Source organism: Osmia lignaria, chromosome 12 (assembly GCF_051020975.1).
Source record: "Osmia lignaria lignaria isolate PbOS001 chromosome 12, iyOsmLign1, whole genome shotgun sequence".
Classification (NCBI taxonomy): Eukaryota; Metazoa; Arthropoda; class Insecta; order Hymenoptera; family Megachilidae; genus Osmia; species Osmia lignaria.
Window position 1 is genome coordinate 5319505 of NC_135043.1, and position 19435 is coordinate 5338939.

At 42.4% G+C, this 19435-nt stretch overlaps 1 protein-coding gene across 6 annotated transcripts in view; it reads right to left on the reverse strand.

Moving 5' to 3' along the window:
• Window positions 1-19435, reverse strand: part of kcc (solute carrier family 12 member kcc) — a 65606-nt gene that overhangs the window by 17832 nt on the left and 28339 nt on the right. The window contains exon 1 of one of the 6 annotated variants that reach the window (XM_034321779.2): window positions 1052-2444. The exons of the other annotated variants lie outside the window; for them this stretch is intronic. Coding sequence (XP_034177670.1) covers window positions 1052-1121 — 70 coding nt within the window. The 5' untranslated portion in view covers window positions 1122-2444. Of the gene's footprint in view, window positions 1-1051; window positions 2445-19435 lie in introns of those variants that run through there. 6 annotated transcript variants of the gene reach the window in all.

Sequence of the window (19435 nt, forward strand, 5' to 3'; positions counted from 1 at the left end):
GTGTTTTATTTACTTTTTAATACTAAATTCTGAAGCTTTATTCAAACGTCGTGGCAATAATTTTAATTCTACGAAGAGAATACTTCTTCTACTTCAATGATACTTTTAAGACCATCTTTTCTCTTATTATCCTAGTACTTTATAGCTGAGAATAAAACATCTTCTTTTATATTGTAATATCCTCGACGAATTATGATCGAATCTGTTTCATCTGTTACAGTGTTCACACTGTGGCAAAAGCACATATCTCATTTCTTATTACTTCAATATTGAACCTACCATTATAAAACTTGTAACAATGTGTCTTTCTCTTTTCTACGTGTTTCGATCTTGGAAAACAAATGTATATTACCTTTAAAAGCAGGAATTTTACAAATTCATAGAAATTTAGAGTGAGCAATCTGAGACCGTTTGAAAGGAGCCAGCAAATTGACGGAATCTGAAATCAAGTCGCAGAAACGCGATATCAGCCAGGGAGCCCTAGTTTCAACCTTATATCGTCCACATAAAAAACCACCCTCTCTGCTTCGAGTTCCGGAAAATTACCCGGAGGGCTCGAACGAGAATTTAACGTGTTCCCTGCACAAGGAAAGAGCTGCCTCAGCTTACGATTTCGCTTCGGTCCGAATATCTTTCGACGACCTTTAAACTGAAATCCAACCCTGCCGGACGAACTTTGCCCTTTAATTGTCGCTTTTCCCAGGCTACGTTTCACGTTCTGCTGATCAAAGTACATTACCGGTCCCTCGCAAATATTTTTCGGATATTGAAATGATCATTTTTGATGGACCTTTGTGAATGACGAGGAAGACTTTTTGATGGACTTAAGGTAGCTCTGATAGGGTTACTTACTTTGAGGGCCGAATGAAAATTGATGGAGGAAATTTTTCCTGAATATTAATGATTTAAACATTTGAAATATGGCTCTTTTATACATGATGTTCCAGGAATTAATCGAACAACTATAAAAATTTAGAATTACTAAGAAGTTATTTGATCAACTCCTGGAACAACCTGTGAAATTACTCAAAGACAAGGAATACAATCATACCGGCTTCCATACGGGCTGGCGAGCCATCAGGCACGGTTTTTCCCTGAGACTTTGGCGTGCCTTCGCTCATGGTTTCGACACGTCTTCGATCTTTTGATACCGAGTTACCCTAGGCTCCCTCTTTCAGCCGCTTCCTGGAGCTTAGCGAATTCTCGCCGGTTCTTCCTCTCTTCTAATATCCTCTTTCCACCTCTGATCACTTCCTCGATCGAGTTCAATGTTTCTATCAATGTTTGGCACTTGGAACCGTGTTCAGTGTTCCTCGACGAAGCTTAAAAATTTCGTTCTCACTTTGAACCCGCAACGAACACCTTCACTGTAACTGGCGAACTTAATTTTCGATTCGAAACTGTTCCCACCTTGGTCCAGTTTGATCGGGTAACATTCTGTGCGGCGATGGGAGCAGGAAGCACGCGAGGGTGAGAAGGATCGAGGCGAAAAGAAGCCGGGAGGAACGACAGGAACACGCGGCAGACCCGGACGACTCTGGCGGAGGGTGTGTAGCCTCAACGCTTCAGCCTGTTCTTCCGCATCCCTCCTACCCCGGCGGCGAGGCGGTCGACCGATACGCGAGCCTCTCTGGTCGCGGTGTCACAAGGTCACGGGGATCAGAGAGAGGATCGGTGCTGCTCCAGATAGAAGGAGGCACGCACGCAAGCCAGCCGCCGGCTCTTCTCGTTCGCGCCGCGACGTGCCGCGTCGCGTCGCGCCGCGTCTCGTCCTGCTCGCGTTCGCGCACGCTCCCCTAATTAACGACGGAACGACGATCCCCGGAAGTCCGCGTCCGTTCGGGAGGATCGATCGTTCCGATTGCCACGAAGGCGCATCGACAGGTGCACCAGAGATACGCTCAACCAACGAGCTTCTACCTACTCGATCAGTATACTCGTCGAACGATCAACTTTATCGAATTCACCGTGTGCAAAAAAACTCGCCGAGCTTCCAATATGTCGAATTACAACGAAACAAATATCCTGCCCGATGGACAAGAGGATCTGGCTCGCGGTTACAGGTCACCACCCCTGGACGCTCGTCTTCCCCGTGGCTCGGATGCTGCGGAGTGTTGGAACACCTCTGCCACCCTCTACTGGTCGCTTCCCTTTCTCTCTCTCTCTCTCTCTCTCCCTCTTTTCCCTCCGCCGCTGCTCCTCCCTGTCTCTCCCTGTATGGGTGGTTTGCTATCTACGTGCGTCTGTCTGCGCTGACGGTCGCGGTTGCTTATCTATCGGGCGTGGATCGCGAGCGACTCGCTGGTGGACAGGCGAGCGACGAGGACGAGGACGAGGAGAGCTTTCCCTCGCCGGAAAACGGGGAAACGTCGACTGAGAGACGCTGCTCCGGCGACGAGGACGTAGGCCGAGAGGGGTTACGAACGAACACTCCCGGCTTTTCCAGGCCTTCTCTCTTTCCTTCCCTCCTCGGAGGCGCGCACGCTCTATCCGCACCTTCCCCTCCTCGCCCCTCTTTACATCCTCCCTCTCTCACTCTCCGTGTTTCTCCCTCTCGTCCGGCTTTCGATCTTCTCCTTTTATCTCACCCTCGTCTTGCCTCCAACTTCGCCAGTCACCCTCCCAACCCTTATTCCCTTCGTACCCCTCGCCACTCCTCGCCGGCCTGTACCCCGTGTCCGCTTATCCTGGCTGCTGGTTAGTTCGGTTGCACTCGCGCGAACCAGCCGCGACGAGTCCCGGGCGTTCTCAGCAGCTCTCGCCACCGCTTTTCCACCCACGTAGCGCGCAAGCGCGCCCTGCACCCCCGGGGATGCCACCCCTTTCTCCTGCTGCCGGATTCTCTCACTGTCTTCCTTCTTGCTCTGTCTTTCTCTGCGGCTTCCTTGTGTGCGTTCTATCCTGTTCAGCTGGACAGAAATGATACATAAAGAGAGGAAGATGACGAGAGTATCCCTCTTCTTTTTCTCCCAGCTTTTCTACTCCTGCCTCTTTTTGCTGCTCTGATCTCCGTGTGTTCCTTTGTCTTTATTTCCGTTTCTTCTTCGTAGTCTTCCTTTTTGGATTTTACTACCTGCTGTTGGAGATTTTCATCCGGTAGTGTGGGAACGGTGATCATATTTTACCTTTATTTCATACCAGGTATACGTATTTCCAATTTTTATTTATTTTCATTTCTTTCATCGCGTAAACATCCAATTAATCGTTTGTAAATATTCTCTTTCTTCAATTGCACCTTGACATTTACCATATTTTTTTCTGTTTACCGATTCTCTATCAAACTTGTTTTATAAACTCTTCTGTTTATATTCTTTTTTCTATCGGTTTTCGCAACACCTACACATTTGCTTGATGCATGTGTATCTTGTTTATTGACGTACTCCTTTGACTTTTATTTTATTTATCACTCTCACGTAGGACTTCCGTTTCGTACGCGTAGGACTTTGCTGTTTGTTTCCTCTCGGTATTTTATCGCTTCGACACGTAGCCTCAACTATATCTTCTCCCTTTTTCGATCGACGCATTTTGTGTGCCACCCTTTTGAACCCTCTTCAATATTATTTTACTTTTATAACACACCTCATGTTTTTTCTACCTCTTCTTTTGTCGGTATTTTTATTTTCTTCGATTTTTACTTTCTTTCTCCTTTATTTTTAGAGGGTACGTACATTTCTCCGTACCTTTTTGCAACGACTTTAATAACGTACACATCTCTTTTCCTTCGTTTTCCGTTGCTCTCCTTCGTCTGTTTTGTCTTCCACGGACAGACTTAACACGTTCCGTCGCCGCGATATTCGTGTACCTTTTCCCTTGTTCTCCATTTCAATTCACGTAAATCGTCTCGTTGCCTGAAATATTGCTCTCCAATTTCCCCGAACATTCCCAACCACTGATCAATTTTAAACCATCAAAATATTTCCTCGCGGTCCGCTCGTTTTCATTCTTGCCAAAACAAACGGAAGAGAATTGCTGGCGAAATTTTCATGAAAACACAAAACAGTAACCCGGTCTCCCGTTACCAACGTTCAAATTACTGCACGTTTCCGTTTGTCGTTTCGCGTTGAGTCCAATTTTTCCACGTTTTTTCTCTTTCTCTCTTTCTCTCTGTTTTCCTTTTCATTTTCCTCGTCTGGCCAGTTTTATCGACGTCGCTGATGAATTTGCCGATTGTCACGAGAACTTGTTCGCCGACATGTCGTCGTTTATCCAAAGAACGATTACGAGAGAAGGAAAAGAAAATTAAAATGACGAAGATTCTAGATGAAGTGACGCACGATTTTCTTTCCCAGATTTCTGTTTCTTTGGGATCATTTGAGATCGTCAAGTTATTGTGAAAATTAAGTAAATTTGAATTTTAAAAAAGAAGTAATGGTATAGGTACGTGTTACTATCCTTAAAATGATTAAACGTCCAGTTTAAACGACAGGGCTTCGATGCGAAGGGAAAAAACTCGCGCTTTATTTCCTCCATAAAGCGCGATATTTATATCCGCGCGCGTACGCGCGCCCTAAAGCCCAGGCTGAAAGCTTTAAGCTCGGCCTGAAATGTCGCTAGATCGAACGCTTGCTCTCGTTTCTCTGCCACCAAGAATTCGTCAACTCTTAGTAATTTCACTTTTCCACCCTGTTGTATTGTTCTTCGTCTGGTTTGATCGTAGGAAATGCAATAAATCTTTGGTTAGATTAATTATCCGATAATTATTCTTAAGGGTGATTTAAATACTATTTCGTGAGGCAGGGTTTCAATCGGGTTTATCTTGGATTTCCTACTATTTGCTTTGACAGGGGAATTTCAAAGAATTTATAATGCTTAAGAACACGCTATGAGGCAAATAACAAACATGGAAATGTTTGAAAATAAAACAGAGAAAGAGCTGAGTTAGATTTATGGTAGATTTAAATCTAGCTGAGTCTGCTTGTAAAGAAAGCAGGAAAATCTCTGTTGACTTAAGATTTAATTCATCTTTCTTTCTGTTTACTTGTGAAGATATAAAGCGGAGTGAATTGAACTTGAGATGGACTCATCTTCGTTAAGTTGCTTTTTATTGACTGATAAAACAAGCATCGCGCTCGTCTTTCTTTTGGCCCCGAGAAAAGTCAGTGTTCATTTCTGTGGAAGAAGAAACAGGACCAGCTAGCCATCCGCATCACATCCCAATTAGATTTTCGTTACGCTCGTTCTCGTTTACACGTAAAAACACGCCGAAAATCTGGCCAAGACCCAACTGGAGTCGACTAAAATTCATTTTCATTCGCTACCTTCATTTAACCAACCCTTAAGATGTGTAAAACGCATAGAAGGTAATCTTAATTTCTCATTTTTTATAATCCATTCACAGTTTAGCCCATTAGCATAAAAATATTAGTTTAGAAATTAACTAGGTACATTGCAAGTAATTTGTTACCTTCGTATCGTGTCTTGATAATGAATAACATAAATGAAAATGTTTTCTTTAAATCAAACGATTATGTTCGCCGAGCTTGAAAACATTCAATGATTGTTTTCTGGTAAAACATTTTGGAATAAGCTGGGATAATTGGATTCTAAAAAATGATACTTCGTCGCGGGGTAATCTGCTCCCCTTGAAACGCTGCCAGCACGATCGTATCGAGCTAACAGGCAATAACGATGCCACGTTGATGGTAAACGACGCCCGGCAAAGGATACTAAACTCTCGTTCATCGACTTCGTTCCACGCAATCATTTCCCTGCTCGTTGAATCGCGAACTTGCGGAAACGCTCAGTCAATGTTCGCTTTACAGTCAGTCAACTTTGCACGGCCACCACTTGGTTCGTCAGAAACTTTTGGTCTAACCTTTCTGTTTGAACGAAGGAAAAATCAATTACTGCGAAAATTCTACATAGAACCGAACGGAGTATCGTTACACCGTTCATTTAAATCCTAAATGAAGCTTTAATTATGGTAGGATACGGAATGGAAAACACGATTAAATGAATTCGATCACGTTTGGCAGAGAATCAAGCGACGCTAGTCTCGTGAATACGATTCCTAGCTGCGACGATTTATCCGAACAGATCTGTATAACGTAAATCCATGTAAATACGATGCGTTCCGCTCGAATCGAATCGGCGAAGGCCAATAATTAATTCAGCTTCGCAATGTGGATCTCGTGGCAGCTGGTGACCGTTTAATCTGTAACGCAATCTCGTCGGTTTGCTTTCCATGCGAGAGATTACTCTTTTTTCCCAGACTATTCTATGCGGAATGAAAACTAGTCTGAAAAACCAATCCATGCTATTGCACTGTATCACGTACGATAGTAAACTATTTCCGCTAGATTTGAAAATTAAAAAATATGTACGTTCAGTAGAGCAAGATTTTAAGTAGAATAGGACTATAGAGGGTCGGACAGAACGTCGTCAGTAGAACAGATCCATGGATGGTCAGACAGAGTCTGTTCTCTATATAAAAAATTTGGAAATTACTAATAAAATGATATATACAACGGATTGAAATTCATACATGGTAGAATACATTACGGAAGGTGGTACATCGGATACAAGACATAGCGTATCCGCTAGAAAAGGAGAAGCAACGGTAATTAAGGTTGCATCGCGCGGTGCATAACGGTGCATTCAAATGGGCCAGGCAAATCCCTTGGAAAATTGCTAATAAATGGAGAAGCGACGTCGCTGTGAAGCGGGTTCTAGCACGTAAACGATCTAACATCAGCCGACTTTGCGATACCGGTCTTCCTTCCTAACCGATTCGCGCTGATTAACTTCGTCAAGTTGCCGTCCCGGTGGATTTTCAACTTCGAACGCGATCAAACGCGACGATTACATATAGTTTAATCATTCTCAACCTCTGTCTTCTTGCTGTTAAAAATTTTTCGAGCAACAACGAAACAACAGAGTGCTCGAGTAACCGGTCCGCGATGCGGTTAATTGCATTTGAGCTGTTAATAGCGAAAGGTGAAGTTTACAGCGACGAGGTTAATAGTGCCATGGCTTTCACAAAGGAACACCCTTGCGATCAGGTAACCAGCGATGTTCCTCTCTCGTGTAGCAATTACATTCAATTACAGGATCACTCGACCGTAATTAGAACGCGTCGTGCTCCTCTGTTTTTGTTCGTTGCCGCGTTCGTCTCGTAAATTCGTGAACCGAGCCCGGCCATTTTTGATAACCGAGTTACATTTTCCGCGAAAGCAAAACTGTGCTCGTTCGGCTTCTGTTTTCATTTTTTATTCTTTTTTTTTTTTTTAGATAGGCGTTGAAACAGGGGGAGAAAAAGGTCAAACGCGCAGGGCTATTGAACGTTAATGAATTGGTATCGCACAACCCGAGGCTCGTTTTCCAAGCGACACGTTCGCTTTTAATTTTAATCACGCGATGCTGGATTCCCTTTTTTTTCATTCCACGACGTCCTTTTTTGTTTCTCTTCATTGTCAGAGCTGAATTCGTTTGGATACGGAGAGAAAAGTGTGACACGTTCGAATCGATTTTCATCGAACAAAAGATTATTTGTTTTTGAAAAATTAATAATTCTCGCTAAAGTCTGTTTCTAACTGATAAAATTAAGAAACAAATTTTAATCCCTACAAATGGTAACAATCATTCTATATAAGCTACCCTTATGTTCAAATTTATCATTCAACCCGAAATTTATTTAAAATGCTTCACCCAATATCTAGAAGCACCCTCTTGCATATATCTTCACCCTTCGGTCCAGCCGATCAATTTACCCAAATAACCACACGGGAAGCCCAATAATCTCAGCCATTCTATAAAAAAGCCATTAACCATACCACGCTGCTCTGAATCTATCCCAATATCCAGGTTCATCCCGTTCCTCTTCCAATAACACCGAGATGAATGCATCAAGTTTGAAAATTTTGAAAATTTCGATTGGAGATCTACCCCTTCGAGATGGATTGACGCATCGTGGCCCTTAGGATTCGCCGGAGAGGCATAGAAAAAAAAGATACCCCGTCATCGCTTGGACAGAGAAGAGAAGAGGGTGCGCCAGGGGAAGGGGCGGTGAAAGTAGGCCAGTGGGTGATCGGGCCGCGGCTTCAACCCCTCCTGGAACTCTCTACGCTTGCGTAACGTAATGTTTCCCGGGTTTTACGTCATCGTGCCTCAGGTGACGTCACTGCCGACCACCACACGCACCCCGTTCAACCCCCTCTAACCGGGTATAAAAGGCTGGCGCCACGAGCCGAGGGATCTAGCTAACTTCAGTCACCCTTCGTACCACCAAACCCCTTGACGGGGATATTCTTTACAACGAAGGGTGATTGAAAAATGGACGAGAGAAACTAAGGGAGGTTTTCTTTCTGAACGGTAAAAAGGGCGGTCACACGACGTCAGAATAAACTGGAATTAATTGGTGTAGCCTCTGTCGAATTTTAAGGATAACTTGTTAATTCTTCTTCTCTGCTTGTTGAAAAGAAACATGAATTTTACTAGTCTGATGGAAAATTAATTACAGTTTTTCTTGATTGCCTTGAGTGGCCTTCTTATTAATCTTCATGGACAACTCAAGCGTGATGTAACATTGGTCGTGCAAATTGTCGCGAGCAAAGCTTATTAAAAAGTCGAACAGATAATCCACACCTTGTAATTCCCCTCCAATGATTTGCCAACAAAGAGGATAAGTTGCATGTTACTAAAGCGAAGGAGGTTAGCAAATGAATTGCTGTCTAATAGAGTTGCTGACGAAGTTTGAAAACTGAGATTAGAATAAAGATAAAAGATCCATATTCGCAACTATTAAATTTATTTTAATTGCACCGCATCAATATTTGAATATTGAAGTGATTAATATCTGAGCTTGCAAATTTCGATGATTTTTTTGCAGCTTAATTGCGATGCGCTCATGTTTGAATTTTAAAGCTACGAGCTTGCAGATGTTCAATTCCTTTTACCCAAAGTACCTTAATATTTTAATTTTAAACGCCTCAGAAATTTGAGCTTGCAAATTTCGAGAATCTCCTGAACGGTTGCGGGTTTCACAAATTTCTTCCGGATGCATCTAAATTGTACAATATCCGCGTTTCCAATTTTTGAGAGCACCGGTTTAAACGACGTCGTGGGTCGGTGAAAAATTCGCTAAAAATTTCGGAACAACGCCCGAGGGCTGCGGATGGGAAGCAAGCAAGTCTCATCTTGGAGTATTCAAGCTCCATTAAGCTCGCCACCAGAAAACCCGTTGGCCGGAGGCTATGGAGCCGGGATAAGAAATCCCTTCGAATTCCTCTTATCTGGGTCAAAGATATGTTCCCCTCTCGTCGGTGGATATCTATATAAGTTACCATCTACACGTCCTGTGTGCATCCTGCACGATAAACATCGTTGACACGGATCAGCCCGCGGACTTTCCGGGACGGTCCACTCGTAACTAATAATGTGCTGATCGAGCCACTCGCGCATGTGCAACGCTTTGAAATTTCAATGATTTCTCAAGTCGAGCTTGCAGTTTTTCGATTAATTTTCTAGTCATCATCACCTGTGCTCGCAAGATAAAATCGTTCGTTGACTCGAGCTTGCAGGTGTTGAACTTACTTCAGCTACAAATCTGGAATTCGTTTCAACTTGAGCTGGCAGCATTTACTGATTTTCTCAGCCGAGCATGCAGCTGCTCTATCCAGTTTAATATTACCCCGTCTGCGTTGAAACGTTGGGACCATTAAAATCAGGCCTCGCGGAGAACGTTCGAAATTAACGAGTCTCGAGGAAATCGTCGACGAAGAGTCATCGAAGCGGAAACTCGGTGTGCGAGCTGTTACTTGGTCGATCGACGGTATCGGCGCGAGCAAATAAACTCGCCAAATTTTCCTGTTCCCCACAGTTTACCGAAACCGTCCCACCATTTCAACGGAGTTTAATTCGGTAAACAGTTTCATCTCGTGGTGGCCCATTACCGTGAAGCGTACTAATGCACAGCAAATATTTAACTGAAACCAGTAAATCGTTCCATGGGAACGGATCTGATACCGTTTCGCAACGAAAATTGTTTTACTGTATATTTACTTTCATTTTGTTGTATCTTCGGTTTGTTTTAACGAATCCTCAACACACTCGCTGTCGAGTTTTCGTCATCTTTTGTGAGCAAGTTTTCTTCTTAAAATAACAATCTGTCTGGTGATGGACTTTAAATATTGTCCTCCGTTTACGGTGTAATTACAACGTTCTTTCCTTCATTAAAATCTAATCGCATCCGATAGTTGATGAGAAATTTTGCTGCGAAAGAGAGCGAGCCTGCCTTTAGACAACGTAATTTCATTGCAGTGCAATGTTCAGGCGATCAAGTACAATTTGCATAAAGTTTTCAAAGAGCTTTCCTCTCTCGATGAAATGTGATTTCGATTCTTTGACTTTACGGTGAGAAATTTCATTAACGTATCATCGGCGGGCTATCTGGATGCATCTCTCGATTACCACGCGTTCATTTTCATGTGCTGCATTTGTTTCGGTGCGTATCAAAGAGACGAGGAAATTTATTCGCGAAAATGAATGAGACTGTGTTAAAACAATTCCCCTGGCAATTTGCGAAAGCTTTTTACAGCTGAAATAACTGTTTCGCGTATTTATGAAATTTGTTGAATTATAAGTAATAATTTGATAATTGCCAAAAATTTCAAGTGTGAAAGGAAAATCGATCGTCGTTGAATTGATTAGATCATGTTGATAAAAGGTTCTCGTGATTGATGGAATTTGAGAAAGGCAAAAGGAATCCACCGCTCGACAGCAGGAATTTTTTCGATTGAAATCACGAGCCTTCACCTTGCGACACACGTCCGCTCTTTTTTTCATTCGCATTTCGACGGAATTGATTGTTCTTCGAATGCCAACGAAAGGTGAAAAAGGTAACCACGGAGGGAGATGAAAAAAAGAAAAAACACAGAGAAATGAAATCGGTAATAGAAAGTCTGAACGAATTCCAACTAATGACACGAAGCGAAAGCAATTTAACGAAGTTAGCAAACCCAAAGCGAATAAACTTGTTGGAACGTCGTTTTCGCGAGCAGAGAATATTAAGTTCCTTGCAAACATTGGTAACTTTGTTGGAAAACTTGTCCTACATGTTGGTAATAACCCACCGTCGTGGAAATTTCGCGAAATATTACGAAAGTGAAAATTAAACTTTTCAAACACGTGGGTGGAATGTTTCATCTTTCTTCTTCGGACTCGTAATTACAGTTGATAAAACTGAAAACCTTCAATAGTCGCAAACTTTTTACACTCGTTACCCCTCCATTTTATTTCTCACCCTCGATGTTTCGTAAAGAAGAATCGTGAAGACAAAATGAGTGGTGAGTTTCCAATTCGAATGAAAGATGATTAATAAAACAAAACGATGTCACGAGGCGAATTAATCAATATAATGAACGACGGAAATGCCTATTCGTATCGCACCTGAAATAACTTGCGAGCCATGACCTTAACCCTTTCCCCGCGCGAAATGTCGCCGAACCGTCAGCTCGGTGAAATACGTGTGCACGTACTCGCAAAACCGGATGTCTGTAAGTCTGCCAAAAGCCGTGTCCTATCTATCATCGCGCGTAACGCGTTACGAAAATGCCAATAAACGACTCTCGATGCAGACTAGGTCAGAATCTTCTGCGAGCATGTTCCACAATGAAGAAAGAGAGGTCGTTGACACAACCGCGTCGACTTCAAAGCCATTTAATTTTTTTAATTAATTTCATACCAATCACTCGGCAATAATTATTTTGTATAAGAAACTTTTTCAACCTCTAAGTGACAAGCGAGGAATGCATCTTTGTTTTTCTATTCAGATGAAATCTTGTCTCTCCCCGTATGCGTTGCTATCGGTTGAGAGGGTACTTAAGGGGATTAAAACTTTGATAAAACGTCCCGCAATTAGGGATGATCCGAATCGAGCTACGAGGCGACGGAAGTCGAGAAACTTTGCTAGGAAACTACACCTTCAAACACGTTTTCTTCGTCCCTCTCTTATTCTTATCTTCCACTTTCTTTTTCCTTTTTTCTAACAGAAGCGCCAGTGTTCTCCATTTTTATATCAGTTCTTCTGTCAAATAAAATACTGCCTATCTTTTCAGTTTCAACCCCAAGAATTTCTACTTCTCTTATAAACATGTCTCACCTTTCTTCTTCAAACTAGTTTTCGAAATTGCTTATCTCTTTTCTTTTCATCCTACCCTAAATTTCAATCCATCCCGTTTTCTTTTCCTTTTTTTTTTTTTACACCCCATCGTTGTCTTCTATTTTTTCACTTTCTCAGTCAACTTACAACCGATACGATCTTTTTATCCTCCTTCATAACCTGTTCTCTTCCTTCTATCAGTTATTCTCCTTTTCTCTTTCCGATATGTGCGCGCGTCTCTCTTTCTCTCGATTCATCGCGATTTCATCCCCTGTTCTCGTCTCTTTCCAGACTGGATCGATAGAGCGGAGTCTGCGTCTCCAATCTAACCGCGCACGTGTACATACGTACGTGAATGTACGTGTGAGCGTGGTTTATTATCATGCGGCACACCCGGTATGTTTCCGGGTACAAGGTGACCCGAAGTGAACCGCGCCCGTTTTTCGACGATTTCCTCTCGGTGGGGTAAAACGAGCGGAAGGGTAACTGGTGAACACTGTTATAATTCCGACTTCCACCGCCGGCGAATAAATGAAACTTTTCGGTGGAAATTACGATACCCTATTTTCACGTTTCACTAATTCTCATCAATTAACAGGGTTGATTGTTATGGGGGTAGTTTGAAAATTGTACCTAACATTCAGGTGATTCTTAACCTTCGAATGGAGAAATTTCTCGAGTCACTTCTTTATTGCATTCGTTATTCTATTGAATTAAATTCAAGTTCCCGTCAGTGTGAAAGGAATGAAGGGGATTCTGGAAGTTGCCCATCGAGAAGAACCGAGATCATGGTGTAAAAATGGGGAGAAAGGAGTAAGTGCGTCGTGATAAAGCCCCTGCCGGAGCCAACGAGAGCTAAATGCCTGGTTGAATACCGGTATTAAACAGTGGAAGCACAAGATGAATACCGGTATTAACACAGACTTCATCGAGCCCACGTGAAATAGTTAAAGTTTACGTCGCCATGATCACCATGAAACTTTCATTTCAACCGAGCTTTCGACGCCTTTTAATAATAATTCCAAGCTAAACATTATGGATATTAATTTTCCATTAAGACGAGATACAACAACTTTCGCGTGTTTTATAATTTTATCAACATTTCACCTGGTGGTAAGCGCAATCAGAGAAACGGTCGAGGTTTTATGCACGAACGCATTCTGTGCCTTGAACACTGTGTGTATGTACACAACCCTAGCTTTAGCGTACACCCTGACCCAACGGTTTAATGACAATCGATCGGTATATCGATCGTAGAGAAAAGCCGCGCATACATACATACGCCGAATATTCGGTTCACCGACGAGAATTCGGGAATTGCTTCGGCTATTTACACGAAACGTGCAATTAAATGGCTCTGAATAGAGAATCAGCGCGAAAATCGAACGATTGATTCACGGTCTTCTCTAAATTGAACCTAAACGAGTTAACTTAATGTTTGTTATACTCGTAATTTATTTTATTTCCATTAAACCTGGTAAATATTAAAATACAATAGTAACTTTACTCACTTTAAATTTATTTTCCTGATTTTATTTTCCCACCCTTGGTTCGGTCTGTTTACCATAACTCCACCAGTCTCTTTCTATCTCCACCCTCGAATCCAGTTCCCTCGACTTCATGAAAATCACCATAAATTAAACAAACATTCTCAGGGGAAAATTCCTGAAAAATTCTTCAGCTTGAAACCGCGTCACGAGTGTCAACGAACCTCGAAGACCCTCGACCTTCCAGCTAAGAGCTCCGGTCACGTGGAAGGGCTGAACGTCAACGAAACGACAATGGAAGTACGCCTTGAGTTCGATTCTTGTTAATAGGCCGGTAGTCGATGCTGTTCGAACGTCTAACTCGAATAGAATCGCTGCCGACGAGTCCAGGGAAAAGAAGTAAAAAAATAAAAGAAAAAAGAAGATGAGAAAAAATTAATCGTCGACAGACGAGCAGCGTCGATCGAGCGGCAAGCAATTATCGATGATCGATCGGTCGTAGAAAATCGAGGAGACTTCTGATAAAGGTGCCAGGTCGATATAAATTGCTCCTCCTTCTATATCGATTAATCCCTGTAATTCTATCGGCTGTGGTTTTGCTCGACCATTCGGACCACGCTTTTTCCTTTTCGTATCGTTTTCCTTTTCCTTGCTTTTCATTAAGCGACGCTTCACGAAGCGATACACCATCGGCTCGATCAACGCGATTCAACGACAACTAAGGACATTGAAAATCATTGAAACAGACGAACGCCGACGAGTGTTCTTAATAAAAGTAACACAGAAAGCTAATGGCGAAAATTGAATTGTGAAGAAAAGTGCTTCGTTTGGCAATTTGAGTATTAAGGAATATTATGGGAAAAAAAGTATGAAAGTTCGAAAGCGTCTAATTGGAAGCTTCAAAGTTGTGAAAACTTTTAATCCGTGGAAGAAGTTATGTTAAAGCTGAGGAATATTTCGAAGACAACGAAAAAGGAACTACGACGGAGTTGAGAGAACCTGAATGCACGGAACTTCGAAGTAGACAAGTTAGAAAGTGGGAAAAAATTATAAAGTTGTTAAACTTTCGATGAAAAGACTTCGCCCCTTGCTGATGTTACGATAAACCATCCACTGAATCATTAATAAAAACGTCACCCATGTTTTGATCCCTTCATTTTCCATAACAACTTTCCTCACTAATTTGTCCACATAATTCCCGATTTATCGAACACGCGATATCAGATGTTTATCGTGCGTCAACTTTTGATGGACGTCGATAAATTTTCCATGTGAAATGTACACATAAGGGAAGTGTACATAGAACGGTACATCTGCTGTAACATACAACTTTCCCACGGTACGTGTTTGCCCATAGAGGATGATTCAAAAAAGGTATAGAATTTTATTTACAAACGCTCCTCTTCGTTGTGTACCGTATTAAAAAGAATTGATTATCGATTTCTCGTTTATCTACACGGTCATGCGCGTCACGGATCACATTCGTCTTTGTCGACCGATTTCCGGCCGACAGAAGTCGACGGAAACGCGAGTCAGGTGGACCGATTGCGAGGTACGTTTGATTAGATGAGATAAGATGAAGTCCCGCTAGCGGAATGCTTGCAAATACTGGCTGCATTCCGAGGGAGACACCGATTTGTCAGGATTCAGAGAAAACGAACGGACCGGGTCTTGATTCAGCAATCAGCCCCCGTAAAGCTAACGACGACGATAAATTACGACTGCTCGAGAAAATTAAGGCGAAGCGAAAAATCGGTTTCAGAAAAAAAAAGAATTGCGAATGGTGTATAAAGTTCAGAATAAATTTCATGGATATCGAAGTGACTGGTTAAAAATGAAAAAAAAAGACGTTCGATATTCACCATGAAGCTTCAACTTTCCACGAGTTGAAGAAGAGTTTTGTTGGGAAACTAGGCTGCGAAGTCCGAGTGAAATGGTGACGATCATCGTGTGTAACCGTGTTACATCTGCCACCACGGAAACAGGAACGACCCGGTGCGATATCTCGTGGCACTTTGCGAAATTCGCGGAACATCTGCCGCTACCGAGCAACTTAATCTCCCTCCGGAAAATGTAAACGAAGGAAGCTCCGATTCCGCGGTTTTATTCGTTTGTGCCGTAAACTTTCCTCGCCTCTTGCCAAATTTTTCCGGTTTTCACGGAACGATCGAATTGTTTCGTTCGGAGTTCAACAATCGTTTGCATATACCGCTTATCGCGGGGTCAGACCTCGATTGTACGCATAATGCATAAGTTCATTCAGGGACGTATCAATATTCGTTTTTCTGTTAATCAGCTATTTATAAGCACGACTTTTTCTTTATCACACACAACCCTCTTTCCGATTTTTCCTGGTTCTCCTATTTCCGCCCTTTCGCGCTTCTGTTTTCCCGCTTCCTCTTCCTCCCACTCATTGTCCAGCTATTTTTAACCAATTTCCTGTTGTGTATATAACTGACGAGCGATCGATGAAACGACGCTCGGATCCTTATCGCCCCCTTCCCATCATTTCAGAGATCGTTCGTGCTTTTTTGCTCGAGCTCTTAATTAATAAGAAATTGAAAATTAAATTTAACAACTTCGAAGAGAGGATAACGATCTCTTAATCAATTAACTATAATTGGTAAAACGTTCCCTTTTTCTATTTCAATCCTGTTGTTTTAATGGCCGATCTGTAGCACATTGTCGGACAACAGATTTTCCGACAAAAGTGTTAAAAACAAAGCAGGACAGAGTTCTATTCCCAAAGCAGAAATCTCGGCGTTCTCGTTTTCGATGTTCTACAAAGAAACATTACCGCGCTTACACTGCTTTTCCAGCTACCCCTCTGTCTCGCCAGTTACGATTTCCCGCCGTATTCGTGTCGTTTCTGTCACCGAAATTTGTCACGTTGAAGGGAGAAGGAAAGGAGCTCACAGCTTAGGCGAGCCTCAAGAGTGCTACTCGTTAGCCTTACTGTTCTCCGTTGGCTCGAGGATCAAAAGGGTGGCAGAAACGACGTGCGAGATACACCCTTAAAGACGTCGCGTTTCGTGACTGTCTTCGTGCTTATCGCCTGGAAGAATACTCGAAATTCGCTGGTCGGTGCCGACCTCGCGCGAAAATAGCCGGATAAAGGTCGGAAATTCAAACGAGGGATGACACGGGTCGAAGCTGACAACCAGGCAGGGTGGGTGGAATGTTTCAACAATGAACGATGATTTTACGAACATAAATCATATTCCGAGTTACCTTCTACCCTCGAGCCCTACCCCATTTCCGATGGTTGATCGAACTTTTCCCTACCATTTTTCGCGGACGTGAATTATCACCATCTCGAGATCGAATTTTTCCAAGAAGAAAAATTTCTTTTACCGTCTCCCTTCGAATATAAAACTGTGCGAATAATCGGGATTCGTGTTATTTAAATTACAACATTATTTAAAGGACAACAGGTGCGACGATCGATGAATTCGTCCGGGAACTTAGGTTTCAGGAGCAAATTATTTGTTGAACGTAGGGCGGACAACTTGTGGCTAAGGGAAATTAATTAGCCCGAAAATTAGTTCTAGAGCCATTGGACACAATGTGCGAAGCACAACGAGGTTGCTGTAAATTACTCGCACGCGCTAAAGTGAAACAACTCCTGCATTCTCCTCTACATTATTCTCTGCACAATCTACTCAAATGCACATAATCAAACTTTTGTAGGACGAAACATAATTTCAACTATCATGATTGCATTAGCTTTTAGAAAATGCATTTGTTTTCACAGAAATCCTCTCAGAATTATTTTCGACAATAATAACGCGATATAAGAAAGAATATAAAAAGAAACGATACATCTGGAAAATATTTTTGGAGCAAAAAATATTGGATCATCACGAGGATTGCCGTATATTGGAAGCTGATTGGTTCAATTTGTCAATTTGTTGCCTCGACCAGGGCGAACCGACCATCCCCTCCTGCCCTTACATACACGACCCGATTTTCCCTGGCGTATGCTGTCCCGGATATTGCTAGGATAATGGAACAGATCTTTGCCGAGTTTTCGTGGAAAACCCTTCGATCTTGAACAATTTTCAGCGCCCCCTGAAGAAACCGCGTACGCTGTATGAAAATTGCATTCGAGTCACGCTGCACTCGATCTTCCATCGATTGCTTCAATTTTCCACGCTGTTGCTTCCTTACGTTTGGGCAAAGACTTCAAATACTTTTTCGAAGAAATCCTCGACTGCGATTGTTTAAACTTAGGCGAACCTAATAATTACACGAATTCGGGAACAGTCTTTTCCAATATCGCTGGTAACGATCCGTGCCTGCTCGATTTCCTCTTAAAAATAAAGGCAGCATCGATAGCTCGATAGAGAGCCAGCAAATCCGCAATTCCTCTCGCTCCAATATTCCCGAAATCCCAGGAAAATCTTTCCACAAAGACGCGACCAATTTATGAGACATCCGAGTACCGGGTGTTTTTGTCCGATCGATGGAAAGCGCGATAGAGAAATATATCTCGACAAAGTGTGCTGTGTTCCTTAGGAAGGTGTACCGGAAATGATAGCCGACGAGGAAACAAAGAAGAACAGAGTAGTCGATCGAAAGTATCATCGATAAGCGAGGAAGGTCTACCATCTGGAGATCAAGGTAGTTATTTTAAAGAGTATATCGAGGTAATTGGCGGCCTCGACATGGCACACAAGGTCAGGAAAATCGATGGAATACAGACAACGAGGCAACGATGCCGTGGTCCGATAACGGTCGTGGCACGACATTCCATTTTGCGGCTTGACGCGTGCATACGGTAAGGTCAGTGACAAAACGAGCGGTGCAATACCTGTTACCACCGATGAAATTTCACGGAAAAGCATTATTCTATTTCTATTAAATTTCATCTACCATACTTTCCATTTACCTTTAGGAAAATGTCATCCAGAGAGTATTGACAATCAATAGATTACCAATAGGATTATATAAAAAGTTGCGGAGCAAAGCACCGGACTTTATAGATTTAAGAAACCAGGTAACAACAGCTAGAGTTCTACGTTTCATACTAAACAACCCAGTCATTATTCTAATACACCTTCTACTAATTCCACTTTCAGCCATCGAAGGTCTCCACTCGTCTGACCTTTGACTGAATCTACTTAAGAAATCGTCAACCGCGCGAATTATATTTCTAGAAAAATACAGAGAATTAGGATATAAATCATTTTACTGGAATTTCATGAACGGTATCATTCGTTAGCGTCACGACGATGGATGCTTTTGTCGGCGAACTCTTTCGAGAAATCGTTCGATCTACTCGAAGGTAGCCACAATTGAATTCCTGCGATTTATCGGCACGATGACAGCGTTAACGTTTCGATGACAACGCGAAACGCCGTCTGAAAGTGTTTCCGCTTGGCAGGGTCGAGCTACTCGCTGCAACTCTCCCGTGAAATTCCGACCACTTGCCAAATACTTGGAGCATTCCGATTCCAACACACTCCCTGAAGAGACCAGTTGCCAACTCGACGAACGTCGGGAACTCGTTTAAAGTCGCCGTCGTCCCTTAAAATTCTTGCACTCGGGGGGGGGATAGACGATTGAAATTACTTACCCCTTTTTACATATCCCTTCGTTCGAAAGTTTGTTTTATGGCAAAAGGAACCGAGTAATCTTTAATCGTCCCTTTCGTATCTGTTGAATATCTTTAATATTAAAATCAATTTAATTTCCTCAAAGTCTTAGCTAATCCTTTTGTTATTTAAAAATAGGTGCCTCTTATTACTCGTTTATTACGTTAGAATTCACGACGTTATATAATTTGCAGCGTCTCGTTCGTGTTTCAATGTCGATAGCAGCTGCCCGTCATAACTGTGATTAATTAATT